This window comes from Strigops habroptila, chromosome 3 (genome assembly GCF_004027225.2).
Source record: "Strigops habroptila isolate Jane chromosome 3, bStrHab1.2.pri, whole genome shotgun sequence".
In the NCBI taxonomy this organism is placed as follows: Eukaryota; Metazoa; Chordata; class Aves; order Psittaciformes; family Psittacidae; genus Strigops; species Strigops habroptila.
In genome coordinates this window covers 26,608,488-26,621,048 of record NC_044279.2, presented here as the reverse complement: position 1 = coordinate 26,621,048, position 12,561 = coordinate 26,608,488, and the positions used below count along the sequence as shown (strand labels likewise).

Below are 12,561 nucleotides of genomic sequence, written 5' to 3'. Positions count from 1 at the left end.
CCAGTATCACTAAACTCATCAGCATGGATGAAAAAAGCATCAACACGAGTTACACATAGATGTGAAGCTTTTCTGCAGAAGTTATCCGGTCAAGAACAATGCAGTGCGGTCCAGAGCATTGTATTAGGTGATTTCCTCCGCAAACCTTGCGTAGTTATTTTTATATCACTTTCCTGTGAGCTTCTCAAAGCTTAAAGTTATCCTTAATTTAATGCGTGATGAAAATGAGAGAAAGTTACCAGTACCAGCTTCCTTTTAATTTCACAATGGATCATTGATTAGTAATATCACTTGTCTTTCTGAGTGACAGGTGATCAGTTTACTCCTGACAGCTCATCAGTTCATACTGTATATTGATACTATCAAATACTTTCAGCAGTCATTATAGCAATTTGCTCACTTTTATACAGATCATTCAGGCTTAAAACATGTTGTTAAATAAAAAAGAGGAAATAATTTGAATCTAAAACCCAAGGAAGGCACAACAGCTTGTAATGATGGATGCAGTGTTTTATCACAGCAACAATTAGGCAACTTCGGGAGGGAGCATCGGACAAGTAAGTAATGTTGGAGTGTGACAGGCTGGTAGGGCTGGATGTGGGAACCTTGATGGGCAGCGGCAGCTGCCTTTCCTCCCCCTTTCTTTTCATTTATCCCCTACAACTGCAGAGAAGGCAGCAGATATGACGCAATATGGCCTAATGCACAATGGCCTCTACTTTTTTTCCCCATCTGCCTGTTGATGCAACGGCACAAACGCTTGCTCCTACAAACTTCAGTCATGCGTGAGGCCGCTGCGAGGGCAGCGCGGGGCCTGCTGGCCGGGGATTGGGTTGAACGGGGAAGCTCAGCATGCCCGGCGGCTCCCGACGGCCGGAGGTCCCGACCCATAGAGCGGTCGCCGGGCCAAGGGGCGGCTGTGCTGCCGGCCGGCACTGCGGGCGGTGAGCCCCTCGCTGCCCCGCCGCCCGCTCGGGGGGATCCTCTCCCTGCTGCTCCCGGCCCCGGCGCGGCCCGTCCCGCGGGGCGTGTCCCGGGCAGCCCCGCTCCGCCCCAGCCCGGCGGGGCGGCGGGCGCGCGGCAACGGCCGGGGCAGGGCCGGGCCGGGAGCCGCGGAACGGCGGGCAGCGCTATGGGGCTGGAGACGGAGAAGGTGGACACCCGCATCTTCATGGACGACGACAACTTCCCGCGGAGCGGCGGCCCCGCGCTGTCGGAGGCGGAGAAGGGCGCGGAGGACGAGCTGGACCGCGACCCCCATGGGATGAACGCCCACCTCCAGGTGCGCGGCCGCGGGAACCCGGCCCGGGGCGGTGGGGTGGGACAGGCCGCGACGGGACGGGACGGGGCGGCAGGCGGGGTGCCCCCGGCCTCCCGTCGCCTCAGCTCCGCGTAACGGCCTGGCTTCTCTTGTTCCAGCTGGGATTCGAGGATGTGATCGCGGAGCCCGAGCTAACGCACTCCTTCGACAAAGTCTGGATCTGCAGCCACGCTCTCTTTGAGCTCAGCAAGTACGTGATCTACAAACTCCTGACCCTGGTCCTTGCCATACCCCTGGCCCTGGTTGTGGGGATCGTCTTCGCGGCGCTCAGCTGCCTGCACATCTGGTAAGTGCGTTCTGTTGCTCGTGGTACGCAGGCTCTGCAGACAGCCCAGCAGCATTACTCCTAACTGTTGATCACCGCTTTTACAGCCAGTAGTCAGATCTGCTTACGTTGTCTGCTTTGGTTTTCAAGGGAGAGAAATGAAAACAATGTTTTCTCTGTGATTCAGTTCCCTGATGTGCTTTTACCAGCAGTCTGTTGTGCCTGTGCAAGCTCCTTGGGGCAGAGAGCCTGCTTTACCATTCGTATGTCATCTACACAATGCATTCCACCCTTGGCTGGCTTTTGGAGTAATAATAATGATTGCTTGTGCTTTTTAAACTGGAGTACAGAAATTGTAAAAACATGTGTATTTGAAATGAAAGACCTGGGCAGAAGCATTGCTCTCACCTTCTCAGTACAGTTGCCTCTTCCATTTTTTTCCTCATAGACTAAAGAAAGCTTTTGAGAGCCCAACTCGCTCTTTCTTTGCTACTACCACAAAATCTACTGTCACTGCCTTGCACCTGGTGCATGGCCATCTCTAGGTGCCGTGCCCCAAAGCACTTCCACATAAACAAAACCCTGAGCAGGAAAGCTGCTTCTGGCCATGGCCCAGGTTCACAGGCAAATATACTGATATTCCAAGTCACAGCAAACCTGGTGTACTTGAAACAGAATATACTGGTAAAATATCAGGGAAGAATACCTTAAGACCAGAAAGGCAGATGATCATGGAGAAGGAAGAAAGGCGGGGAAAAGAAAGAGGTTAAGAAAAGAACTGAGAATCCAGCAGGCTGCGGAGGAAGGGATGAATGCAGATTATCAATGTCATTCCTGCAAACCAGGATTTTCCATATACATGAGTTTTGGGCAAAGTTCCATTTGACTTGAGTAACACTGGAATCATAAAGAAGTTTTTAAGGAAAACAAAATACAATCCAGAAACTAGAAAAAAACCTCAAGGCAATAGGAATACATTGCTTATCTGAACCTTTGGTCACAATTTCGAAGGTGCAGATTTCAGTTTTCAAAAGTGGAATGGAAGTTTGGGTTGATGACATTGCCATAAGCCACTTTAAAAACCAATTAACTCAAATTTAGGAACATCAAGTTGGCATCATATCCAGAGGAGTTGCAATGTAATTTAGAGCTGCCTACATGCTACTTCTCTGGTCCCTAAATTATGAACACTGTATAGTGTGCCCAGACTTTCAGGTCTGGAGCTGTCACTGTCCAGTGAGTACCGTGTGACTGCAAAAGGGTACAGTGAGCATATAGACTTCTAGTAGTGGGATATCTATGGAAGAATTAATCAATGCCAGATTTATTAAGACTGTAATAAGGTTTTGTGCTTCAGAATGAGCTTGTATCTGGATTTCACAGCCTGGATGCATGGACATGAGTTTCGCTGAGCCAGGACTCTGGGGTCAGTTTCTATTTATGCAAGTTGTCCCTAGTGACTCTCTCAGAAACTGTGGGTGCTCAGTACATCTGAAATAGGACTGTCCACATCTGGCACTTCATTTGAAAAGTTTCCCGTGACTCCCTGTGAACACTTGCTTCACCAACTAATTTTCTTTCACTATGTTCACTGTCACTACAGATCTTTCATTTTGATCTTCCTTATGCCTGGGATGGGCATGAAAGCATCACTTAACTTGGTAGCGCTACTTCCCCCCTCTTGGACTTCATCAAGTGTTGCCATCCAAAGCCAGCACTGTCTCATTTTCCCACAACCACAAATTGGATTTGTTCCAACACAAAGGTGGAAAATACTGAGACTAAGTTAGCTTCTCTGCAGCTTTCCATGTTCCAGATTTCTTGGGAGTAAGGAGTTCAAAGTTTCTGCATTTGAGAGGGTAGCACAGGAGCAGTGCATGTGTAGGGACCCAAAACACATGGTACTGGCTCCCATGTAGCCCCATTGGGTCTGAAAAAAATAGTAACTCCTTGTTTTGTGGGTGAGAGGAAGGGAATTCCATTATACCTCTGTCTTCAGCTGTTGAAATGTCATGGGAAAACCCTGGGCACACCCTCCCACATGGCTGCCTGTAGGAGGTCTCATCAGAGTCACTGTGCCTCACTTTCAGCATCCAAACCAGTGAGATGATGATGTTATCTGACTTAGGGGAGCCCTTCCTGAGGCTAAATTCAAAGGTATTGCAACAACTTTTGCAAGTGCTCAGGCACAAAGCTCTGTTGATTGTCATACATGTCATTGCAGTTGGTCAGGATGCTAAAAATCCACAGAAGTCTGACTCAGCATTCCTCATGCAGCAAGAGCACTTCATGAATTGCCCCCCTCATACCTGATAGTAAATGTTGCCTTTCACCAGCAAGAAGATTGCTAAAGGAAGCAAATGTGTGAGACTTCATGGAAAGCAGGAAGAAAGCTAAGAAATATGTAATAATTCACTTTAGTTTACATTTTTATCTATAAAGATGGAACATATGCTTTTCCCGTTCTCAATCTGGCTGCTTGAGCCAGAATCTAGCTTTACACTACCAGATAAAAGATGATGATGAGCTGAAACTGTGCCAGCTAGCAGGTTGGTGACCTACATACACGCCTGTTCAAAGAAGCGTACTTCACATTTCTTCTCCTTTACTGATGACTGTAATTCTCACCACAGACTATAAATGGCAGAATTTGTCAGACTGAGTTTTAACATCTTTCTGTGAATATTAGCAAGCTTTTAAAGATTTCATTAGACTGAGGCTGTTACTGATTTTTGATTATGAGCAGAACACTACTGGTTTTCCAGGCAGCACTTGCAAAATCATTATATTTATTATAGATCAGGGACTAATCCTTGGTGTTCCAAGCCACATGTTTGCCACCTCTTGGAAATTAACATTTGAATATCATATATGCTTTTTTGTAGTCCTGTCTGAATAGTCCTATGGTATGTTGCATATGTGTGCTAAGAATCAGTAGTTCATTTGTGGATCCATAACTCAAGTCTTGGATCTGAGATGGGCTCTAAAGCACAAGTACTCAGGCGGCTTTATGCTCTTGTCATCAGCTGGAGCAGCAGGTACTCAGAGCTCCTGTCAGCTTGAGCTTCCATTCACAGTGCTCAGATGCAGCCAGGGACTTACATGCAAAGTAAATATTGACTTGTATCATCCCTCACTTCTTTCTCCACAACTCCATTTATATAACTTACTGTTATCATACCCAGCCCCAGAACCATCTCCTTGATGGCTGTCTGAATCAAAAGAAATTACAGTACAGCTATGCCATGAAGACCCACCCTATGATCTGATGTTGCCTTGAAGCCTCTTATTTCATGTCCAGTATATATCCCTTGGGGAATAGCAGAAAAAACGTAATGTGAGTGAAAGTGAAAAAGGTTGATGGGTATAGTTTTGTAGATGTCATGCCATGATCAGAAAGAAGAGAAAATAGGATAGGATGGAAAAACTGGGGTAATTTGCACTTTTCAGTTCAACAGTTCCCAAAAGAGGGGATTCCTTCTATTCAGTGAAAGGATGGGTATTTTATGATACTTCTACATAGCAAGATTCAATGAGAGGTCGTGTAGATAGTTGAAATAGCTTGTCTGTGCTTCAGCTTAGATGCCAAATTCAACAGAGCTTTGATATTCTTCCCAATGCTGTATTATGTGGTGACACTACTAGTGGCAATATTGCAGTCAGTGTTGATATCCTTGGGATATGCCAACTTCCACTGTTAGACATCACTTAAGCAAGCAGTTACCATCTGTATGAATTCAAGTGCAGACTGAGGTAAACCTGCAGCATTGTGAGTAAAGGATGCATATGTTAATGTTTACTTGACAGGTCACAAAAACAAATGCATAGCTTCTAGTGGCCCCTGGTTATTTATGTTTTTAAGTGTGCCTGGTCACTCCACGGAAGGCACATCTCACCCTCTAATGATGTGGAAATGCAGAACAGGATGTGTACTTAAACACATGTAGATACCTATATAGACACACTCACATGTTTTAAAAGTTAGAAAATACCTTTTACTGGTCTCTACGTGTAAAGGATTTTCTTCTCTGAGGAAAGGTGTTTGAGTAATTGTTATCTAAGTAGACTGACTTTTATTGAAAGTTGAAAATTGTTTACATTAATTAGCTTCGTTTGCTAGCATGTGTCACATATCCTCCAGCCGGGCTAGCCTACGTTGGTTTTCACATGCATTTACCATAAAATTGCAAAGTTTATAAAACATTACCAAAACATTTTATATTTACTGTATTTAGCATTATCGAAAGAGGCTGAGTTCGGGTACTGTATGAATGATCTCTACAGCAGTTGCAGGTGATATGATTGCTGCCTTTCGAGCCCTTCCTAATGGCATCCTGGCGATTTGCTACATCTTTCTGTGAAACTTCTGCATACTGTGGTATTTGTTTAGTTTGTATTTCGTGTGACCCTGTCAACACAGGGTCCACGAGAAATGTCAACTTTCTTGCTTCTCTCCAGTTCAGTTAGATTTAAAAAAAATGAAGGCCAAATTTGTTTTAGATGGCAGGAAAGGGACGGTGACATAGCCTTTATAAACTAACCAAAATGGAAAAGGGATGAAGTCAACACAAGCTGAGTAGTCATTTCTGGTGTTTTCCCTGTGTTGCTTGGAGAAATGCCTTTTTTTATTTTTTATTTTTTCCTTTGCATTACTGATGTTTATCAGCTCTATTCTAACAGCTGAAGCCCTACTTTTATTCTCTAGAAATTATCTATTCTATATGCAGTGATACTATAGGTAGGTTGTAAAACACATAATTTACAGGAGTCAGTTTAAAACTAGAGACACATTATTCCAGCAACACTCACAGTTCTATGTAGTGTGTCTTTTACTAGCTGTTTCAGCAGAGACAAAAGAACAGAAGGTTTTAGAAAAACTATTATTGTTTAAATCCATCTGGGTTAGTTTAGAGTGCAGCATAGACATACTGGTATATGGCTTGCATTGTATGATAAAAGCTGAGAATCTGTTTACATAAACACTGAAAATAATTTATTTTGACTCTTTACATTTCTAAGCTCCAACTTTTTTAAAATGTGCTAGTTTGGTTTTGGTTTTATTGTTTGTTTGTTTGTTTTTTACCATGTTATTCTGAGCAGTACTCATTGGAAATGCACAATACCTGTATATTTTTTCTAGACCTATGATGAAATATTAAATTAAATATTTCCTGTCATACAACCAAAGTCAATGAGAGTTCTGCAATGGGCTTATGTGGATGCAACACTGGGATCTTAAATTTTGAATTCAACAGCAAACTAGAACAAATTTATTATCTTTATCAAGAGAATCTATAGGTTCTTCTACCTAATTTAGGAAATAAACATGTTATATATGCCACAGATTTTTTTAAACCTTGCTCTAGTACCACTTCAGTATTACATAAGTTATTTATGCATTTAAGTTGTCTGCACCCAAGTAAGAACACCCAGCTGAGGGAAATGACATGGGATTTTGGCCAGTAAATGATTAAGGAAAGAGAATAACTTAAAATAGTGTCATCAGTTTTCATGTATCCGTAAGTTATCATGTATCCACTGGCCCTTGTGAGCTGCCCATATGTGCACTTCTGGGTTGCCTCTGTTCTTAGTATGCCCAGCTTAAGCTACCACTGATGACTTTGCTTTGGAATTGGGACATAGGGAGAGCATCCCCAGATGCTTACCAGTGCTCAGGAGATGAAAGCACAATACTTTCAAGTATGCACCCTGAGCAAATAAAAAGATCTTTCCCCCGACTGGGAGTTTTGACCTCATTCTAGGTTAGTTTCTCACGCACAAATGAAAATCTTTACAGGATCCTCAAGATCCCATTTTTCTGAGGTTTGGCATATCTCTGTACTACAGCAATCCAATGTAACCAGATATTGCTTTACTGTTTCTGTTTTATTGTAGCAAGTTGTAACAGCCAAGTTAGGTTGTAGGAATGAGACAGAAATGGTGATGTGCCTATGCATTTGGGTGGGTGGGAGAGACGGATACGAGAAACACCAGAAGAGATAGCAGAGCAAGAACAGATTGTAAAGAGCGCTGTTCCCAGTCAATCAAACCGGGGAACATGGTGTTTCTGTCAAGCCTAAAGACTCACATTCAGATACAACCACAGTGCAAATGAGTCCTTAGGGGATGGCTCTGCTCTTTAGCCACAGTAGGGTGGCAGCAGGGTTGCCACATATCACATAAACCAGTCCTTCCAGCATCAGGGAGAGGACAGCAAAAGTTCACCACTGTAACAGGCATGCCCAAAAATTAGCTCAGTATTGCCAATTAGGAAGCAGAGACATGATGAAAAGAAAGCCGCTGTCTCCTGTCCCTTGGGTTGCACATGGGTGATCCTGGTCAGAAGACCACGTGCACACAGTGCTTCTACATGTGCAGGTGTGAGGCTGTGAGTGAACAAAATTGAGGGAGAATAAGTGCAAGAGTGTAAAACTTACTTGTTTAGAGATTTAGAGTTAGAAAATCACTTCCTCTTCCATAAGATCTCACACTTGTGCTTGGTTATCCTGATTTCCCCATGCTGTAACAGAAACAATCGTTAAATCTACCATTTTCTCTTTTACAGGATTGTGGTGCCTTTTGTGAAAACCTGTCTCATGGTCTTGCCTTCAATGCAAACTATATGGAAGAGCCTGACAGATGTTTTTGTCGTACCATTCTTTCAGAGCATAGGCCGATGCTTTGCCATGGTTAATATACGCCTGGACCAAGAGTAAACATCAGGGGTGCAACACTGCTGTAATTGTAGCTGGTTTTATACCTCTTTGCTAACCTAACATACAAGCACTTACCATTCATTCCACACTGATAAATTACAATGGCTGGTTTAAGCGGGAACATGTTATTTTTCCTAAAACTCATTTATTATCAGGGAGATCAGTTTAAGAATAAGTAGGCAGTTTTCATAACTCACTATTTTAACAACAGAGCAATTGTGGAGTGTGTTGGCAACACTTTATTTTAATGGTACGTTGGTTGCTAGATGGCAGGAGAATTCTCGTGGAGGTTTAACAGGCACCACAGTGATAATGATTTGCATTATTACTATAAAAATTTCAGTAAGTAGGTTGTGGTACCTTAGGTGAAAGTGATCTCTAAGGGTTCACGTTGACTTTACTGCAGTTCCTATGCAGAATGATAAACCCAGTCCTTTATTGTCAGCAGTTAAAATGAATGTGACTCATTGCATAAACATACAGGAAAAGGAACTGCTGTGTAATTCTCCTGTATCAGAGGGAAAAGCTCCCTAGAAGTTTATCCCTTAAAATAAGGTGTTAGCTAATGATTTGGAACATCAGCTAATCTGTATATTTTATTTAATGAGAGGTTAACTTTGCTGTATATTTTGTACCTTTGTAAATGGCACTCGATAGTTTTCTTTGAAGCATTATTTCTATAGTATTTTAATTCTAACCAACTTATTAGGAAGCAAGAGTGAGACACTGCAAAAAATTACTTCAGATAACTAAAGTTTATGTTTCTAAATTATGTAGATTTTAAAGTGCTGCCATGCAATTTTAGTATAATCATTATATATGATTGTGTGTAAAAGCAAAGATTGTAAGTGTTTTCATACAATACCTTGCAAAAGATTTGGAAATACCTGTTTATAAGAAATGTTTTTTATTAAAAATGGGGTGTAGTAAATGCAACCATGCCTATTTCTGTGTATTATCTGTGTGAAAATTGTGATATTTAAAATTAAAGACACTCTGCTGGCACTTTAACTAGGTAGCAAGCTCTTATAGAAGGCAAGTGACTGTAATTGGTATCCTTGTCTAATTCTCTTCACCTATTGACTTGACTCCCCATATTGCTTATTTACTTCTTCAAAGCCTAACCCCTAAAAAAAGCCCTTCTTCCTTCTGCACTTAATATGATTTTGTAAACCAGAATAACAGAATATATGCAGAGGTACATGAAAATTACATTAGCCTTCTGATGGGCTTATGCTGCTGTTTTCTTTAAATACAGATGGTAAGTTGCAATTGTAAAATGTTTGTCTGATTCAGAATGTTATTTCCTAAAATGATGTCACAGATTTCATATCAAAAAAGAGCTATATAATAAAATAATAAAATGTCAGCTTTTTCCCATTTTAAACTTCTTTTTTTTTTTTTTTATATTTCTCAGCTTTTTAAAAAGCTGTTTAGATAAATACCAAACAGCACGGAATACTATGCGGTTCTTCCAAAATATGGGAGAGGGAAAGGACGAGCATCAATACAGTTCCACTGTTATCAACTGCATTTAACATATTTGTAGTAGAAAATGATGTATCTCTGTATGTTATTAAGCCCATACAGAATGGTTGCTTTCTCTAAAACAGGTGCCTCTGCAGAATTTTGGCTACATTTAAAAAAAAGGCGCTTAATTCTTTTTATGGGCACATGCTTCCTTTACAGATGAACTGCAGAACTTTCCTTTTCTTGCTTATTGGCCTACAGAAGCTAGCTGACCCTGTATATTCTTTGTACGCTAAGAACATCTTTGTATGTTAAAAGTATTTTTGCCATTTGCGTCATTTAGAGACGGATTCATATGGCTTTTGAAAACTGGATCTTAATGATTACTGCCCATGGAAAGTTGTCTGGAATTTTTTTTATCTTGCAAGAAGTTAGCTTGTTATTCAGATGTGTTCTGCAAGATACCTTTCTTATGTTTAAAATGCAGATGTCTCTTTTGAAAATAAAAATTGGTCAGGCTAGGCTTGAGCTCTTTTGAGAGTTATTTTCTTTTACAACATCCAAGAATTTTTACAAAGATATTTTTCATGGAAAAAAATATCCTCTTGATGAATTCATTAAGAAAAAAAAAAAAGGAAAATAAATTAATCAGTACTAGTTCTTGTGTCTAAAAGGAGCCCTATAAAAGCTCTGAGGGAACTCAAGTCTGGATCCAAACTTTGAGAATGAGGCCATTCCCTAGAGAAAAATGTATTGGTTTAGGCCATGAACTCCTGGATATACACATTCTTAAGTAGCTCACTGAAATCATCTGGCTCTAGCTACCACAGACAATGAAGTAGAATGGTTTGGTTTGGTCTTATTGTGATTTAGGCTTGTCTTTAGTTAGTTCTTTTCACCATTTCTCTAGCTGTTACAAGACTCGAGCAAGCTTGTAATTAAGTAATTAAACCTGTTATTTTCTTACATAATTTATAGCAGTATCTTTCTCTGGAACAGATGTGCTCTTACTATGAGAAAATACCAAATGTACTGTTAGGCTTAGAGTAAGATGTTAGATGCTTGGCAAATACACTTACTTACTTCATCCATGAAAGGAGTTGAAGGAAGTATGAATATATACAGACTCTCCAGTGCTCAGATGTGAATCTGCCTGAGGCAGCTCTGGCTGGCCAGTATGCTCTGGATTTTATGGATTTGACAGTTCTGACAGACATCCCAAAGCTGTGCCACAGCTGATACTGTCAATAGCTTACAGCATTGTTGGACAACAGGGACAGAATGGGCACTGGCACTGAACTGTAATCTTCAGCGTAGGCACGTTCCTAGAGTTCTTTTGCAGTGCATTTGATATGTGGACAAATCATCCCAGCTGATCCCTTAACTGCAACTTGCACATGAGGATTTAGGCAAGAAGGGAATACAGAAGTCTCTTCGTCTGTAACAAATATAGGAAAATTTACACCTAATTCAGGTCATCTACTTTGATACATCTTCTCCACCTCTGTGGAACGAGGAAAATGTTATGGCTCTTAAAAAGAGTAGACTTTCCATCATCATGGTAGAGTTATGAGGATAAAAGTCTGCCTCTTGTTTCTGATGACCTTAGGTTTATCATCATGAGCTGGAGATTCAGTTCTGTCCTGCAAAATATTTCAACACCCTGTTTTTCACGATGATCACAACTAACACACAGAACTAACCCCGAATTTGTGTTTATGTACTTTTTTTCTGTCAATTCGTAAAGAAATTTAACCTGCCTTCTTATAAGAGCTATTTCATAAAATCATTCTAATCTGACTGTAGAACTTTTATATTTGTATCTTATCTTTCCCTACCCTACTTGTTCATCATATACATTGGAACAAATTCTTAGTAGAAACTTTGACATATTGAGAAGCCTTTTCCCACCTATCCAAAAAGCTCATTTAGGCGTACACTGACTGAAAAGTTCAGAACATCCCTGCAGCTCTGGACCTCAGACCACACACTCATTTTTAGCAGAACCCAAAGTTCAAGTCCATATTTTTACAGGGTGTGATCGCTCCCCCACCTGCAGAGATAAAACTACTGCTGTTAAGCTGTATTAACTCTCTTTTATAAATACATGGAAAAATACATGTGTTTTGTTTCTTTTTTTAAAAATAAAAATGCAAATGGAACAAGGTCAAACACCAGACATTCTACCAGTATTGTTTGTTATTACACAGTGCTCACGAAAATTAGAGCTGAAGGCCTCTAACAAGTATATTGAACCAGCAGTTATGCATTAAAAAATGAGGCGCTTTCTTCTTGCAGGTGTTTACAACTGAGGGGAGAATTAATAAAGGCTAATTTTAGCCTGGTGACATAACTTTCCTAAGCTTACTACAACAAAAAGAAAATGTCTTCTGTAGAAGCAATTCAGAGGAACTAAGATAGGTTCCTGCTCTGAATCATCCTCCAGCAAAGACATGCTGCACTGATCAATGCAAAATATTTGGCTCGACTTGGCTCTCTTCCTCTTCTACGCAAAAAGTTGTATCTGGTGCAGAAATAGTCAAGGCTTATGGAAGCAACTAGAACTTCATGTAAGCAGTAGTTGGGCAGGTGCTGTTCTACACACTTCTATCACAACTTTAGGCCAGGGGTGAGTGTCACTTGTGTTAGGTGTTCAGTTTGGTCTGTTGTCTGGCTCCCCCCTCCAACTGCAAGTGGGTGAAAGAAGGACCCCTTCACAAGGCACTGAATGAGATCCTACTTCAGACACTTGAATGTAATAAAATGTAGACTTACTTACACTTTTATTT

The 12,561-nt window shown here is 41.1% G+C and overlaps 1 protein-coding gene across 1 annotated transcript; it reads left to right on the top strand.

Annotated features, from left to right (window-relative positions):
• Positions 1-438: 438 nt before the first annotated feature.
• On the top strand, positions 439-11,944 carry CAV2 (caveolin 2). The gene is made up of 3 exons (XM_030480438.1): positions 439-1,282; positions 1,420-1,607; positions 8,152-11,944. The coding sequence occupies exons 1-3, from the start codon at positions 743-745 to the stop codon at positions 8,300-8,302; spliced, it is 879 nt and encodes a 292-aa protein (XP_030336298.1). The 5' UTR covers positions 439-742; the 3' UTR covers positions 8,303-11,944.
• Positions 11,945-12,561: the final 617 nt, after the last annotated feature.